The 18,396-nt window shown below is 43.5% G+C and overlaps 1 protein-coding gene across 3 annotated transcripts in view; it reads right to left on the bottom strand.

Annotated features, from left to right (window-relative positions):
• Positions 1-1,238: 1,238 nt before the first annotated feature.
• Positions 1,239-18,396, bottom strand: part of LYN (LYN proto-oncogene, Src family tyrosine kinase) — a 53,889-nt gene continuing 36,731 nt past the window's right edge. For all 3 annotated transcript variants that reach the window (XM_075416134.1, XM_075416132.1, XM_075416133.1), the window contains 3 exons: positions 10,127-10,280; positions 8,226-8,357; positions 1,239-2,905 (listed from right to left, as the gene is read on the bottom strand). In XM_075416134.1, the coding sequence (XP_075272249.1) occupies positions 2,703-2,905; positions 8,226-8,357; positions 10,127-10,280 (489 nt within the window). In that variant the 3' untranslated portion in view covers positions 1,239-2,702. The remainder of the gene's footprint in view (positions 2,906-8,225; positions 8,358-10,126; positions 10,281-18,396) is intronic.

Consider the following 18,396-nt stretch of genomic DNA (forward strand, 5'->3'; position numbering starts at 1 on the left):
AGCTTTCTTCGAGCCGTTTCAGTCAGTGAGGGTGAGAGTTTTTTCCTAACTGCTGTGAAAGTACCATGCATGCAAGTGCTGGAGCAGTGCTTTAGACCAAGGCAGAATCTGTAAGCAGCTGGGACTGATCTGTCCCTGTAAAGCTGTTTCCCACAGCGGAGGGGGACCCAGCGCTCATCCTCCCTGTGAAGGCACTAGGTGGTGCAGCCTTCCCGTGTGACACCGGGGACAGCCCTTCTCCGCTGTGACTCCTCTTGCCAGGGCTATGGAGTTGTCTGGTTGGTCTGTGCAGATGCAGGGACAAGTAATCACTCTGGCAGGGCTTTAGCCAGGCTGGAGATATAGCTCTTGAGCCAGTGCTTTCTCATGTTTTGAACTGTTTCTGTTAAATACAGGTTATCTGGATCCAGTAGCTCTAAAGGCCTATAATCCCTCCAGGCTCAAATTTCTAAAATATTATTCTACTTTCACACAAACTATTCCAGCTATTAAAAAAATATTTTGGTGCAATGATACAATACACTGAGTGTTGAAATAGAATAAGAAATATTGAATAAGAAAGCTGTTATACAAATTGTTTTAAGAACAGCGCTATTCAGAGAGAAATTTAAAAAAAAAAAAAAAAATCATCAGACCAGGCTAATGCTGGAAGCTTTCTGTAATACCATTTCAAACAATCTAGTGCTACAGCTTGACAGTCTGTCACTTGTCTGAGAGTGTATCTTAGCAAGTTTATAGAGCACTAACTGTAACCTCCTATTTGCTGAGTATCTGCTGTTTCCGTGTTCCCTCCTACCTCCGAAAGCTCTTTGGTTGGCTACAGGAAATGGTTTGAAAGACAAGGTTACATTAGCTCAAGCTATTGTTTTTTTCCTTTAAAATAAAATGAAGCCTGTAGTGAAGTACTGACCAATTCTTAACTGTAATGTTTGCCAGAGAGTTGCAATGGGCTGTGTTACTATTACATTAAAGACTTTTGAGAAGCTGTTTTAAATGACAGCTGAGGACTGACTTCCTCTCTTCCTGCCCTGCAGACCAAAAAGAAACCCCAACAAGGATGCAGAAATGGCTGCTTCAGTCCTTTTCAGCTTCTTGAAGCTGAATGGGTGTGAGGGAAGCAGAATCCATTATTCTTGTTAGTGATGATGAGCAGATGTTCCCCTGTTCCATGTGAAGCTGCCCCTCTGGATAGAACATCAGCAATTTGTTTTATCTCAAATTACTGCCATACAACTTGCTTCAAATTAAGTTGTTTATTAAAATTAAAAATCACCATACAATAGAAACTATTTACATATTTAACTGATAGTCTGCTTAAACTGCACAGTTTGACTGAAGGAAGCCAATGGAAAAGAAAAGCAATTAGTATTTATGCTGCTGAACTCCAACTGCAGGCACACTGAAGCTTTGTCAAAAAGTCTGTAAGCTTCTGAAAGTACCATTTGCCTAAATAATTGGGCTGAGGGGTGGCAAAGATGTACTGGGTTTTACTGTAAGAACCGGTGTCACTTTGAGGGAAAAAAGAAGTAATCTGTGCTGCAGTCACATTGCAATTGCACTAGCTCAGCTGTTTTGGTAATTGGATAGAACAATTCAATGTGTACACGTAGAGCTTAGCAAACTGCATTCACTGTTATGAATTAGATTTATGTACTGAGCAACAAACCTATAGTGTCACTGCAGTGTAACTTGGTATCCTGTTGCATATTTCCACAAATTGTTTTTGATAGCGCTAGAGCTAGTTTTAGCTTTAAAACAGATTTGAGGTTAGTTGATTAAAGCAGCAAAAATATAAGGAATATTCTTGAATAATCACAGAGGATTAAAAATTAAGATTAAAATATTTTCACTGGTAACAGTCTCAGTGACTGCAATGAATGTATTAACTTCCTTCAAAATCCTGTGCTTTCCCTTGGACTTCAGATGGTGGCTTTGGCCTTGTGGGAACCTGAAGGTTGAACACAGAGCTAGGTGGGCTGCTGCTTCTGCTGTCATGCATGTTCATATTACATGTCTGCATCTGTGATGGCTGTGCGATGCTTTGAAAAATGATTTTAAATTTAGTATGAGTGATACAGCAGTAAAACAGAATAATCTTCAGTGTAAAGAGTTACATACATAATCTTTCCTTAAAGGAAACCATGACACTGTTTAGAAAGTCTTACAAGTGGTGACAGTACTCCAGATACTAATGTGAAATAACAAGGATATAAAAATAATTTTCACAATATGCTGTATTTCAAAAAAGATTATTTATGAACATCACCATATCTTAAATCTGTATGTTCTCCTTCATGACTTTTTCTTTTGGAAACAGCTGTTTGTGCATCTTCTCACCCGTTTTATAAAGGTCTCCTTGTAATGTATTGCATGACTTAGCTCCTAAGCAGGCGTTGTCAGCCTGTACCAGTGCACGATCTCTTTCCTTCCTTTTCCCTCCCCACCCCAAAAAGCCTGCTTGCTTTGGGATGTTTCTGCAGATGCGAAACACAGAGCATTTAAAGAGAACTTCAAGCTTTAGAGGAACTGTTTTAACCAAATAAAACCATTATTATTTCTGTGCAGAATTATTCTTTCCTTCAGCATTTCAGCTTCCACACTCAGTTAAGACATCCAAACGCATGAAGTAATTGGTTTGAGCAGTCTGTCCAAATAATAGTCTGTGCCAATGATCCATGTCAATAGAAAAAGTGTTCTTTGTTCTATGGCTGTTGCTGATACTGCCCTTCTGTTGCTGTGTAGAAGTCATCAAGCACACTCTGTAGATAATCAAATGTTGGCCTCTCTTCTGCTTTGTCTTTCCAGCATGTTTTCATGATATCATAAAGCTCAGCTGGACAGGTTTCCATGCGTGGCATTCGGTACCCGCGCTGAAGAGCAACCATCACATCTGAATTGCTCATACCTTCCACAAAAAAAAAGAATGTTGTGATGAAATGATCTCAATTCCTAAAGACATGATTTTTTTTCTATTTTATTTACTTCACTCTAAGGACCTTCACCCAATAATATGAGACTATTGCTACATATTAAAGGTGGCTACTAATGTGAGTTAAATTAACAAGGCCGAGGTGTGCACCAGCACCGAGGGGCTTGCTCTGAAAATCCTGAGGGGAAGAGTTCCATCTCTCCAGTTGAGCGTAGGGACCTCTTTAGTGCCAAGTCTAACTGGGCTGTGGGAGGGATCATCATTCTCGTCTCCACAGCCAGCTGCATTCTGCTCCTCTGCCCAGTCCTGCCGCCGTTTGTTCTGCTTTCAGTGGTGGTGAGATTCCCAGCAGAAGCCCACCCTGGTGTCAGCCTTTGTCTCTAGCTGCAGAGCTGCTAACCTGCTCGACCTGGACCCTGTCCATACTGAGACAGAGAGCAGCCCACCTGTTTGACCACACTGCCAGCCACCCTGCCCGATGGAGCAACACGCCTTCAGATTTTCTTCTACATCAGCTTTTGTGTAAGTGTTGCTGATTGCAAGATACTGGACATAGTCACTTCCTCTCCCTTCTTCCTCGTCCTGTTCCTATTGTGCAAAACCATCTCGCCAGCTGTGCTGAGCTTTGCTTTGCTTCCCTGCTATGGCTTTCTTGCAGAGGATAAGATTTGTCACTGCCAGAAGCGCATCCTGAGCCTCACACACCAACTAACGTCACGTGAGAGGCCTGCCTGGACTCCAGCCTCCTCCTTGTTTTTTTTTTTTTCCCCCCACTTCCCCCTTTTTTAAATCCTGGAAATCTTGGTTCTCAGAAGGAATTCAGCACCTACTCTCAGCGGGTCAGCTATGCCAGGGCCAACAAAAAGGCTCACCCCTTCCGACCCAGAAACCAGCCTTTCAGCGTGTCCCTTCCTCTGCAAACCTTACGCAAGCCTGTGGGGTAATTGTGCCAGGATTACCTTCTCCAGGACACAGACTCTAAACTTTCTGTACTCCAGCGAATGCTGTTCCTCCCGATGGCTGGGCATGCAGGTAGCACCTGTGCTTCAGCCTAGAGATTTGTTACCAGCAGTGAAGACCCTCCCTTTTGAGCAGGGTACTCAGACCCCACAGCCACTGGCCGCTCCTCAGGCTAAATACTCCATGTGGTGCAGTTCTGCCTAGGACTACAGTTTCTCATGGGTTTTCTTAGGCAGGTCGGCCGCCGGTCGGGTGCGTGCATGACATTCACTGCTCCAGCTCACACCAGTTCCCCGGAGGTCTGGGAGAGCAGCTACACCCTGCTGAGGGGAGGCAGGACGGGTCCTGCGCCGAGCAAGGTCGGTAGCGGAGATGCAGATGTGGTGCTCCCCCGACCGCTTCGTGTCTGTGCAGCTCTGTTGCTGCAGACTGTGCACATCGTTGTGCGTGTTATCTTACTACTAAAGCTATGATTTAAGCCACTTGGCAGGTAAGGACATGTTTGAATTACAACCAAATGACAACTTTATCCGGTATAAGTACTTTGATTATTCAAGATGACTATAGCTCATGTAGTTGACTTCAGTTCAAGCCTTTTGGCTTCAACCTAGTCTAGAAATAGTCAGCCATAAAATCTGGGTCTGGATCAGAGTGCTTCCTTTGGGCACATTTTTTTATATTTTCAGTTCCTCTTTGGAAAAAGGAGTGAAGTTATTCTGAGCTAACATTGCACACGTGTAGAAAAACCAGTATTTCGAAGGTAGCAGTGGAACGGCATGTTGTCACAGAATAAGGAATTAATGCTATATAAAGACAAAATAAATACAGGAAGAAAGTTGATCAAGCATTTTATAGAGAACGGTGATCGGACTGCTTGAGCTTGAAGAAATGGATTGTATATAATTTATGCAGTAAAACAGTTATTCATACTGTGCGAAGTCTTAGTTAACCATGTGTAATGCATGAGGACTGCTGCTGCTGGGTTTTGCACAGAACGGGGCTGGTTCTGTGGGTTTAAGCACTTGACAGGATTGTGCTTAGATCAAGCGTCTGCAGGACTGATTGTTACGCTCTGAATGCCAAGGACAAAGCCTGTGTTTCAGCTAACTTGCAGGAAAACTATCTGTTAAATAGCCATTTAAGTTCACGAGGCAAAAGACTTTTATCAGTCAGTTCCACAGTCAATACAATGTCACGAACACACTTGCATATGTTTAGGGTTTTATTTAAAACAAAAAAGCTCACCTGTCTACCCACAGTCCGTGCAGTATTCTCAAAATAGCTACTTGTTTAACTTTTCCTTTTTTTTCCTTTTTTTTTTTTTTTGTGGCTAGTGAATTACCTGTCCCATCAAAACTACATCCTAATCAGCAAAAGAAATATATCCCACGTGCGTATGTGTTACACTTATACCCTCTTAAATACCCTCTTACATCCTAATCAGTAAAATAAATATATCCCACGTGCATATTTGTTACATTTATACCCTCTTCAATGCTAGCAAAGGATGTTAGCTCTAAAGGTTTAGCACATGTCTGTTAATTTACACCGTGGTACCTGTTAAGCATCACATATAGAGACACATTTACTTGTGCTAGAGCCTGGGAAATTCGGTGAACGTGTTGTCCCGAAATTAAGATTCTTTTACCCGGTGTGCAAAAAGCAGTGGTACGGCGGAAGAACCCCACCGTATAGAAGGTGGCAGATCTTGTGCAGAACAGCTGACATAACTGAAATCCAAGTACGGAGGTTGCCAGTGTTTGACATACTATACAATCACCAGGAAATTAGTTTTAACAACTAATTCAACTTATTTGCCTAAAGATTGAGATACTTGTTTCATATTTCAGAGGTGGTTCCTAAAATTATAGTCCCACTAATTGCTTTGAGTTTCTCAGGAAGAGAAACAGCTGCTGGAATTAAGAACAAAGGTCAAAAAAGCCCCAGGTTTCTTGCCTGGAAATGCTTCCTACCAAGTTGCCTGCCTAGATTTTCTTCACAGGTATTAACTACTTGCAACTCAAACTGTTTCATATACAGCTTTATGCTGGATACTGTCTAGTTGCTGGAGCTGGTTAATAATTGAAAATAATATTTTGAAGCATTCCCATTAGAACTGAAAAATCAATTTGCAGTTTCTCTCCAGTGGCTGCTGGTTGCAGCCGATCACCAAGTTACTCTTGCCATGCTGGGGTAATTTGCCCCAAACTGTCACAACTCTTCATGTAAAGTAAACTGGTCACCCGTTTATTTTTCTGTCCTTCTGATTCTTCAGTATCAACTTTCAGTCTAATTGGCTATTTCAGTTCACACTTCGATGTAAAATACACGTATATGCCTCTTCCAGTTTAATGCAAGCAATGCCTGCAAACTATTAAAATCTTCCAGTATGCACTCAAGAGGCTTCTGCTTCTAATTGCTGGTTGACAAACGAATCCACAGTGTATGGCCTGTTTATGGTGCTCATAAAAATGCTCCCATATTTGAAAAAAATATTGCCCAGACTTCCCCTAGAAGAGATATTTTCCCACAGTAGTACAGCAGTACAGTGTCTGCTGTACAGATTGATTTTGTTCTTAAAAGAAAAATATGTTTTATGGAGGTACAGACTGATTTTGTTCTTACAATAAAAATATGGTATGTTTTACAGAGGTAAAGAGAGAGCAGACTTAGCTGCAGAATTAAGTATTGGATTGGGTTTTGTATGTTTGTAGTGCTGGTTTCCAGGTGAGCTCGTAGGTTTGCTCAGGCAAGGACAATTTTCACGCATCCAGAAATCACCTTGTGAGCCCAGCTCAGCGGAGGCAACTGTCTGTTTACATGGGCATGTGCTAATGGGAAAAATAAGTATCCCAGCTGTGGGAGGAACCATGCGCTGCTGGGCTGCGTACAGCTCCCATCTGACCCTCCCTGGGGAGGTGACCACTGTTTAGAATAGCTTTGGGAGGACCTGCTGCTCGGTCACGTATTTTATAGCCCTTACCTAAAAACCAGCCTGGAGCATATGTTCAAACGCTTTGCTGTGCAAGCAGCCCTATCACCTCTGGAAGTTTAAGGGGGCTACTCTTGAGCTTAAGTGCTTCCCTGGACTGGAGCCTTACCGAGCAATGAGAACGTCTGGTTTGGCTCTCCCTCTTGTATGGAAAGCTGATATGTTCTTCCATAACGTAGCGTAAAGCTGGCTGCCATCACCCCTTCCCCGCTGCCCGTGTCTCGTGGGGCGTCCGGTCTCCCTGTGCCCAGAGGTGTTGAGCCTACTGTCGTTTCAGGGACTCGAGTCTGCCCCTTTGCTGTCTCTGGCAGCTCAGGAGGCAGAATTCCAGCTGCTCACAGAGTGCTGGGGAAAATGTTCTCGCTGTTTAAACATCAAGAGCTGCTGCACTGGAAGCGCTGGGAAAGCGTTGCTTGGATGAAATATCTGTTCTCCCTTCACTGCCTGTAAACTGCAGGATCCTAAGGGTTCTTCTCAGAAGATACTCCACCTGTGAGATGTACTGTATGGGTGAACATGGCTGTACTTTCCCCACTTGCCCACAAGATAAGAGAATTTAGGTAAATTTTCCATAATCTCAGTAAGCTTAAATGAATGCAATCTGCCGCCCAGAGTTAATCAGCCATGCCTCAGATGTAACAACTTTGTGTGCATCAAAATACCCTTCCTGCAAGCTGTCTCTGTGTGCTGGGAACATTAATACATATTTTGTTTAACAGAAAGAAAAATGAAACACAAAGTACATAACCATTTCACAGCTACTTAATGCAGCCACAACTGATGTACTCCTCTGTGGTACCTCGTGCGTGAACCGTATGGAACAACGAAGAGTAAATATTCCTAGGGGTACGTCCACAATGCGTTAACGTCTGCTTTGATATTTATTTAGATTAGCTAACACTCACAAATTCTTACAGCCTAATTGCTTGTGAAAACATGCTTTCTGAGTACTTTCACACGTTACGATACTGAAAACCCCAGCAGCTTACACAGCACCGTCAGAACTTGTAGCACTGCATCCTCGCTGTGGGACCGAGCCGCTGACCGTAAAGCCGGGATCTGTGACAATGCAGTGTTCGCTGCAGCTGTAACACCTTTTGAATATATAAAAATGACCACACGTTCATGGTGCCCTTAGTCTGTTTGCTAAAATTTACCCCAGAGAGGCACGCGGTTTACACGTATGGTGACTATAAGTTTTCAAAGCAGTAACATTACCTGCAGGACATTTTCCAAATCACTGCTGTCGCTACTGTCTGATGCCAGCTCTTTCCCTGCGCATTTTCTTTGCTTTTTAACACCAAAGTATAAATACAGAGGAACGGTATAAACACGTGCCCGTACCTGGATAAGGAATCTTTCCATACGTAACGATTTCATACAGGAGAATCCCAAATGACCACACATCAGATTTAATAGTGAAAGATCCATAGTTAATTGCCTCTGGTGCTGTCCATTTAATAGGGAATTTTGCACCTAAAAAAAAGCACAGTCTCAATCAGTCAAAGGCAAATTTAAACACTCAATATCAAGTCACTAAACGGCCTTACACGACTTGCCTGGGATGCCCCTAGATCAGCAAAGTTACCAGCAACTCCTGCTGTCCACGCGTTATCAGCAGAGGTGTGCTGCAAGATGGACGTTGCCACACTGCATGTCCTGCGTCAGAGGTGCAAATAAGGTGCCGAAAGTCACGCAGCACCTTTCGACTCTTCGGTATGGTGAATGCTTGCTAAAGTTACAGCCAACTTCTCCTTCTGCCCAGTCACCAGGCAACAACCTTCCAATTCCCATTGCCTGGAACTTTGCAAGCCTGTAACTAACTTCTCCTATTTTAAAGAAAGTCAGCTGAGCTTCACCATACACTTTACATGCATCATGTTCAGCCATAGATGCAAAAGCAGTAATAAGTCACATCTTTAAAAGTCCTATCTTAAAATAATGTCTTTCATGTCTAATTAACCAATTCCAGAAAATCCCATCTAAAAGCACACTCCTGCCAGTTAAATAAGAAAAGCTCAAGCAGCCTTTGTTGGGGAATATTACGTTAGCTCCTCAGACAATGAAGAGTAATACACGCAGATTCTGTCTGTGCCTTTCTCAGCCTGCTCTATCATTCTGGCACAAAATACCAGGTAAGCTAGGAAACTTTTCTGAATGGTAGAAAACACATAAAAGAAACTCGGTATAAAGAATTTATAACCTGAAAGGTTCATTTAATCAACATACAATGTCCAGAGCTAGCTAAAAACCACAGATACGGGTTCTGCACCTCTGAAAACTGTTTAATCAGACCCTTCCCTCTGATCTATTGAATTCCTGTTACCTAGTGACTGCTGAAAAGCTCACCTTCCTTTAATCTCAGCTGTAGCGCATTGTTCTCTTTCTTCCTCACACCTTAGTTCTTCCACTCCTGTCCTACATTACCACAGTTTCCACCCAGGCTGTGTGAAAATATGATGTGCTGTCTTTAAAGCCAGAGGGGGAAAGCCGGCCAGCAAACCTGCTCCGAAAAGTCACCCCAACGCAATCTGTGCACGAAGTGTAAACAAAAACTTTGCACTGCAGCAAACTGACTACGCGCTGCTTGAAAGGATCCTTGACAACATGAGGAAACACACATATATCTTTAAAGACAAATATCTTTACCGGTATGATTGCCCCTCTTGCCGGTGCTGACCCTGCTGCGATGCCAGCTCCCCTCTGCGTGCTGAACCCCCGGGGACCTGAGCCAGCCCTTCCGTCTCCCTGCATGCAGCAGCAACGCTGCTGAACATGCAGATCAACGCTGCGGTGCCTAAAGCAGCTTCAGAAGGTGACCGGTTCCACTGAAGGCGGAACTACAACCCATAGGGCTTCTTCCTTTCCCTAAGTGAAGGAGGCACATCTGGCATTGAAGGATGTGAAGAGAAAATAAGATCACGTTTTCTTGGCATTTAATTCAGTGGGATGGAAGCTGTGGCTGCGCAACAGACTTGTTCAATTCAGAAAAACTTGCATGCAGTTAAGCACTCTCAGTTCTCTTTGTTCTTCAAAATTATTTAAAATAAACTTTTCAACAAGACTGGGGAGCACAGAAAGGTTATTTGTTTCCTTATTGTTTTTTAAAGTTCTTGAAGCATTAGAACGCTGTCTCCAGGAAGTTATCATGGCATTTTCTGTCCTTGGTGACCATGTTATTGTTAGATACAGCCTCGCTGCCTCCCAGAGGCTGCAGCTTTAAATACAAACAGAGAAACACATACCTTCCCTTGCTGTATATTCATTGTCTTCGATGACTCTTGCTAGTCCAAAATCAGCAATTTTGCACATCAGTAAGTCCGACACCAGCACATTCGCTGCTCTCAAATCCCGATGGATATAATTTTTTCTTTCTATGTATGCCATCCCCTCTGCAATCTGTAAGCAAAGAAACAACTCTTTCCATATTTCCACACCACACGATACCATCAGCAGGTCCGACCCCTCTGTTCTTCCAAGGTATCAGCAGGGTCGCATCCATTCATCCATGACCAGTATCTTCGGAGCATTTTTCAGATGGAAGCATGGAAAGGGTAATTGCCATGGAAAACCTAAGCGTAGATCCAGTTCTGCAAAACTACACTTACAGTAGCAGCTTCAAAAGAATTGCTTGGGTGAATAGCAGCTAGCAGGATTAGAGATATATGTTAGAGACATTTCCTGAAACAAAATATGAATTAAAATGTTCCTAAGACTTCTACTAAAATATTCTCTTCCCCAAGTTAACCACCAGTGTATTTTCCACATACTAGGAAAATGGAAGGAATTAATAAGTTCAACAAGATACAGATATTCTTTTAAGGACCAATGAAGCAACATTGCAGATAAGAGTTAAAAAAAGCCCAACAACTTTCTGTTTACCCAGTATAGGCCTGGACAATCAGGAAACAATTACTAAAATAGGGCAAACAACTTTATTTTCTTCTACAACAACATGTACCTGTTCATAAATGAGGAGTGTTTGGCAACAGCCAGCTTTCAGATACTATCATAAGTAAATTTAATTTGCATTTCAGCAGCCCAAATTAATTTTCAAACCAAATTAAACATGATTAATATCCTCAAAATATGCACCGGGGGTCATATTTTCAGTATTTGCCCAGACTGCCTCTTTTTTCCCCTCTAAAGAAAAAACGCTTTACTTTTCAGAAAAAAAGAAACTCAAATAACAGTTTCTAAACGCAGAGCAGTAAAACTGATGCGTCGATTGTATTCTGTCCTAAAGTTTTAGAGGAGCTAGGAAAAAAGCAAACTGAACCCAGTGCTTGTGAGCTGTCAGTTTTCCTCTTCCTTGTGAGACCCTGGTGATGGGTGACCCCAGACAAGGCCCACGGTCCAGGCTATGCCGCGGGCACCTCTCCAGGACGCCTGTGGCTGGGAGACAGCCAGATTGCTCTCAGCCACGTGGCTTGGGGAATGAACGTGCAAGCCCCCAGATCTGCTGAGGAAGCAGTGAGGGTCCTTCTCCAGTGCTGGTCCCCAGCACACCCGCACGTGGGCTCTCTCCTCTCCTCCTCGGGAGAAGACAAGTGCACGGATCCCTTCTCAGAGGGCGTCGTTGCGGCCGTGCAGTAAAGCAGGAAGGAGCACCCGACCAAATATTAAGAGAACTTTAACATCACTTCTACTTATCTGTTTTTAAACAGTCCCCGAAGGTCAGTGCGAAGGCACACACTGCCGCCGCTTACAACACAAAACCACATGGTCTTCGTTCCTCTTTTTCGGTTTAGGCAATGGAAAAATAAAGCCATTTGCCCTCCCACCTCCTTCCACTGCAAACCTCTTCTCACAAACCAATACGTTCTTCAGAGCAGAGTGTTACATTGCCCTTGCACAACGCAGGGGGGTTCTCACACTAAACCAGAAAGAAACTCCGATGATGAAGAGAATGAAGAACACCTGCATTTGACCTTTTCTAGAAATAAGTAAGATGTTTTATAGCAAAGGAAGCAGCTACCAGTGAATAACTGACACAGAGAGTCTTACCAGAGACTTACAAAAGAAACAGAAGAGCAGCATTTGATTCAGAGCCTGTTCTGCCCCTCTCTCCTCCCCTTGCAATTATTTGAGTTTGGGGAGGAAGGCGAGATGAACGGGAAGGATTTGCTGTAAGATCAATGCTGAGACTGGATTGGCCGGCTTGGCAGATACGACGACCAAAATGCAGACAGCTCCGCTCATGTCACCTAAAGCACATCAACCATCACAAAGGAACCAACTTTCCTTTAACATTTTGACAAACTGCTGGCTGGGAAATGAAGAACCACTTCACAAGGGAGACATTTGTGATGGTGATATTTAGTTTCCAAGTCCAAGCAAGCAAAGCCATCGGAAAGACCATTTTGTTTCCTCTTGTTTGTGCTAGACTCACTTAAGTCATCATTTGATTAGTCAAAAACGAAGAATGTGACATCAAACAGTCCATTATGTTTTCAGGAAATATAAACTCGATTTCCATGAAATTCTCAGACAATGGTTATGACTGTGTTGAATCAGAGAAGCTCAGGGAAGCCACGTATGTATGAGCATTTGGGCATGAAAGAAGCGGAAATGGATAATGGGCAAGGAATTTTGAATGGGAGAGAGAGGGGAAAACCAGCAACTGGACAACTGAAATCACACATCTGGTCACGTTAAACCTTTGCTTGTGGGGAAAAAATAAAGATGATTTTTTTATCAAGGAAATGGGTGCCAGAGCCCATGTGATAACCCTTTATGATAATTGTTGGGTTTTCCTTGCCAAATGATATGTTAAATGTAGAGAAATTCATGGGAACAAAAGAAAATTAAAGCCTTTTTCTCCCTCTTCTAATGATCATTGCTTACCTGCCAAGACTGTTCGGCTACACGTAACTACTACTCAGGAGCAGGCTGGGAAAGCTGATCTGGGCTTCTGGAATATGTCCTGTGTCCTGGAAGGGAGGATTCTGCCTACACAACTGTTACCACCAAGAAGGGAGCAGTTTCCCCTTTACCTTCAATGAACTACTGACACGCTTCTAGAAATGCCCAGGTTGAATCCTTTTAAAACCAACCAGGCAGCAAATCTCTGAATACTAGGAACTCTGTAACTGGGGTAAGAACGAGGAGTAACTCCCTAGCTCCTGGAAGAAATCAATCACTCTACGAGACAGCCTCCATACTGTAAAACTCCAGCTAAAAGTCACACAAAAAATGAATGACTCGGAGCCACAGTTCTGCAGATGGCTCTGTCACCCATCTGGGGCATGATTTCAGCTGGCAGTGCTCTTTGCTCTCCGTTTTTGCTCTTTCTGCCTGTAAAACAGCGTAATTACTCAACTCTCTGGAACACTTATGGGTCACTTCGCAAACAGGTATAAAACTCTTTCAAAATCCTGAAAGAAAATGGTAACAAAAGCATGGAGCAAACAGCGATGCTTTGAAAACCCGCGTTCCCTACTTTCTGACCCATTTTTTGTAGCTTCTGAAGGCATTTGGAGAAAGCAGCAAAAGCAGCAGAGGACTCTGAAGCAGGGAGGCAAGACCCTAACAAACCAGCATGTCAGGAGGGGACACTGCTGTCACAGAAGAGCTACACCTTCAGAGAAGGTCAATTGGTCGCAACTCAGAGGCTTCCTTGGCGAAACATCACAGCTGCTGAGAAATAGCACGTAGAGGGATGGGCAGTTCTGTCCTTTATTTCAAAAGATGAAACTCAGCTATTTCCTTTTTTTGGGCTTTTTTTTTCTAAAAACCGGGAGAAATTCTGAATTCCTTCATAGCTCTGTTTTTTAACTCCAAGACATGCTTAATTTCAACTCCCATCCCAAGGTCTGTGATCCCCTTTTGCGAGTGTTATTTCAACCAAGCCACGTTTTACTCATAGGTTGCAATGCTGGTTCTTCATGCAGAGAGGGGGGTGAGGCGACACACGTCATGGATTCTGCTGGTGCATTCCTAGGCTGTATGTAAAAATGTGTAACACTGAAGAGGCCAGATGGGTTTGTTTAGCGTCAGCCTGATAGGAAGCTTTTACATCGTGCTGAGAACATTTTATATCATGTTGAGAAGGAAAACTAAGTGACAGGGATCATGAAGCAGTGGCATGGAAATGAAAAGGAATGAAAGAGTGGCCAAATATAAAGTTGTTGGGTTTTTTTTGTTTGGAAAGCGAATTTTAAACAGCTTGGAGGGTTGACAGGTACAACCTCATAGGAAAAAAGTCTCCAGAAAAACACACCATTAAAAAAGCCAGCAATTACAAGTGCAAGGGCAAATCACACTTAGTGCAAAGACAGTGCCTGACATGAAAAATAAGGCCAAATCTTATGTGGTCAGAAACACCCGAAAATGATAAGGCCAAATTAAGAAAGTTTAAAATACACCCCGATATGACAAAAATTGTAAGAGCCCATGCACAAAAAGTGTTACAAATAGTAAGTATGAGCAGGGGTACGTTAGTAACAGGACAAGACCGAGGAAAACATTCGCATTAAATGAATGATTAAATGATGGAGAAGACTACATGCAAATCGTACAGAGAATTTTTGAAATGCCTGCTCTTGCTTCAGTCTCCACTGAAAGGGCCAAGGGTGCACATGTCACTAGTGACAAAGAGGTAAGAACACAGGATGGAAAAGAAAGAACTGGGTTAGGACAGTTTTCGTGGGTAAAGGTGGTTTATAAGACACCTGAAAACTCAATAAATCCAAACTCACACATCCTCACTTGGCTTCAAAGCAGGCAAGCAAAATGGGAAAAAAATGTAAGTGGAAAATCAGTATTGAAATTTGAGCCTATTTTTTATTTGGTTACAAATGAAGTCCACTCTGGGGAAAAACCCAAAAGGATATGACCTACAATTTCCAGAATATTGAGAAAAACTGGGCTAAGAACCCAATCCTCTCCTGCCCTATTTTTAACCAGAATCATGTAGAAATTATTACTTAGAGATAGTTTGGGTATACTTTTAAAAGAATTCCCTTTGTGTTGACAGATGTGGCTTTTCACTCTTTTCAGGATCCGTACTACAAAACTCCATGTGAAACCGCAGGCAGTAGAAGGCAGGGATTCATGCATCAAGGCAGCTTCAAAACCCCCTCTGCATCGCTGCTGCCTGCGAGACAAGCGGTGCTGAGCCGCTGCGCCCGCTCCCCGGGGCCGCTCTGGGGCCGGGATGCTGTCCCCGAGGGTCCAGCTGTGGAGGCGACATCCTGGCCGCCTCTCTCGTCCTTTGCTCGGTGGGTGGGCAACAGCGGCCTGCCAAAACAGGTAAAGCAGCCCGACAACGGGACTGGGAATGAGTGCAAAGCGCTGGGGGTGGGAGGGAGCATCCTGCTGGTGAATTTTAAGCAGAGGAAATAATGGAGCATATTCTGAGGTTCACACTGCCTTGGGTTCGGCAATTCTCCGTTCCCAGGGAACGGCCTCACGAAAAACAGTCTGCGCTTTTGAAAGGTTTGGAGCAAACACCTGTTCTTGATCCGGACAAGATTGCCTTTGGTCTGAGATTAACCAAAACCTGGTTCCTTTCAATAATGTCCAGACACATAATAAAATAAAATATACTTCTGCATCACAGTTTTCAAAAAGAGAGTTCATCTTCACGTGACACTGTCTGTGAAGAGACCCTTTGTATCTGGCAATTGAAAACTGCTGTGAAATAGTCACGTGTCCAGTGTAATACCAATGTTCAGTCTGCAGCAGTCCGTATCCTAAAGACAAAGTCAGGAAAGGCTGAAAAAATGTATTGCTCTTGCCCCAGTCAAGCAGCTACGTAGTCAAAGCAGACCCACAGGGAAAAAGAAGAGTTATTAAAGTAACATATATAATTATGCCCTAGAACATTAGAAAGTATCATGAAAAATCAAAGAAACTAGAAAAGTACTATGGCAAAACTGCAGTGGAAATCTCCCAATGCCAAATAACAGTTAAAATTAATTCTGATTTAGGACTTTCCTTTTTCTCCTGGAAGAAGAGAGGAGAGAGAGGGATTAAAGCAGTGCATCAAAAATATCTAGTAATTTTATTTAAAGTCTCTTATAATTTTAATTCGTAGCCTTAGAAGGCAGAAGGAAGAGGATAAGAGTTGCCAATGAAGTTGTAGATCATAGAAGAATTAACAAAAGTAGCAGTACTACACAAGAAAGAAGACACACTCTTTGTGTGACACAGCTTTGGCCAGTTTGAAAGGTAGGATGTGAGTATGTTCAGTACCAACTGATATCATTTCCCTGACCACAGCCACCACGCACATGTCTGTGCTAGCCGGTAGATAACGGATTTGCATCAGAAGCAGGAGGAGCTGACACGTGCCAAAGGCTCACTGAATTTGCATCGTACGTTTTCAGCAGCTGTCACCAAACAGAAACAACTATGATTTCAAGAATTGTGAAACAGAGAATCGGTATGGCTGATGGACAAAGTGACGAAATTCGCTTACCCTCCAGCTGGTTAGTGGGAACTGACAGCACCTTTGGGTTCCCCGAGCCCGCTGGCCAAACTGATGGGCAGAGGCCCCAGGAAGGGGATGCGTTGGCCAAGCACGTCAGCTAACGCCCGCCTGACATACGGCTGTGGTGGACCAGCCGAGGAGGCTGCCATGCTGCTGACCCACATGCTGGCAGTGGTCACACAAGCAGGGGAACGGGTTCAGGTTTTGGTTTCCTGGCAGCTACTGGCATGCCCGACACACCGACAATTCTGCTGACTTCTACAAGAGATGCCGAAGCTCTGCTCTGTACTAAAGCGGGTAGTATGTGCTTGAAGATCCATTTGCAAAAGCCAGCTTCCTTTAAAACACGCTCCTTCCAGAGACTGCTGGCATTCATCTCTAGTGGCCAAAATAATTTTCACCAGGGCATAGCTAACACTAGATTTCCTCCGCCTCTACTCATACTCAGTAATCAAAACACAAAAGAGAAACTTCAGCTCTTTCAGGGGGCAGATTGCTTTAGAAACGGAACGTCACCACCTTCCCAGCAAGCATTTTCTTGCCTGATTTCATAATTTGTGATTGTTAGTACAGCAGAAAAACCCACAAAAATCCTGAATCCACAGCTGTACGCTAAAGGAGTCACTAGATTTAAGTGTGACTAACTAGAATCACAGAATCATAGAATGCTTTGGGTTGGAAGGGACTTCTAAATGTCATCTAGCCCAGCCCCCCTGCAGTGAGCAGGGGCATTTTCCACTAGACCAGGTTGCTCAGAGCCCCATCCAACCTGGCCTTGAATGTTTCCAGGGATGGGGCCTCCACTCTCCACTACCTCTCTGGGCAACCTGTTCCAGTGTTTCACCACCCTCATGGTAAAAAATTTCTTCCTTCTATCCGGTCTGAATCTACCCTCTTTTAGATTAAAAATATTACCCCTTGTCCTATCGCTACAGGCCTTGTTAAAAAGTCTGTCCCCAGTACTTGGCTATCGCTGGCAAAAATAACAATTATTGAGCGTGGATGCTAAGCTAAGAAAACAGCAAAATCAATATAGCAGAGTAGGATTATATCTGATTACTTCCTTGAAAAATGAAATATTTTAAAAAGGTGTATATTTCACTTAGAGGAGCAGTCCATACTTTTCTTTTTGCAAAATCAGAAGCTTTCACCCCTTGGAAATGCAGCTTTCTTTCAAGACTGTTCAAGGTAAAGGCGTCACGAAGGCAGCGAGTTGAGCGCTAACAGCAGTCTGGCGATGGAAACACCAACCCACAGCGCTCTTCAACACCACTTGGAAAATGGGCTTCAGCTGGGCATTCATGTTCAACTGCCTGCACTACGTCCTTCAGCTATCTGAGAGTCACAGAGACTGCACCCTCCCCTCCCTTCCTCCCATTCCCAGTCCCTCCTTCTCTGACAAGGCCATTGTAAGGCGGCAAAGACCTTTCCTCTGGATAGAAAGGCAACAAACTAAGTGGAACCACTCTTGCCAATTTCCATCCTGCTGTATCGTAAGCCTACTGGTAATGTACCCTTCTGCCATGGGTTGGGTTCTTCCACCAATTTTTGTTGCACCAGACGACTGATGTGCAGATGTGTGGATGCGAGCCAGGCAGCTGCGCAGCATGGTTGGGAGAAGGTCAGCCTCATGCAACATCACAGATGTATGAGGGGAAAAGCAAACCAATCCTCAGCTACTGTTTCTTGCATTTTCAGTCTTTCTGAGAAGCTGGGATAGCCTGGTGAACTGCCTTGCCAGAATGGTGTGATTAGACAGTCGTGAAGAGCTCAAGTGTGCGTCCACCAAGGCAAAAAAAATATACCTGATCTTATATAAGTAGTTCACCATGAGCTTCTTTCCATGCTTTTTTTTTTTTTTTAATCTGTTCTGAAACATAGCTCCGCAAATTTCTTTCCCCTTAGGCTGTACAAAGAGGTTAGCATCACTGCTTTAAGAATAAATTAGCGTGCCATTTGCACAAAACAGAGTCCTACCAAAAATACCAGACACATTTCGTGTTCTCCTTTATATACAGCCTACATCCTGGAAAAGTGTGATCCACAAGTCTGCACTAAAATTACCATTACCTTAGCAGT

Source organism: Opisthocomus hoazin, chromosome 3 (assembly GCF_030867145.1).
Source record: "Opisthocomus hoazin isolate bOpiHoa1 chromosome 3, bOpiHoa1.hap1, whole genome shotgun sequence".
Taxonomy (NCBI): Eukaryota; Metazoa; Chordata; class Aves; order Opisthocomiformes; family Opisthocomidae; genus Opisthocomus; species Opisthocomus hoazin.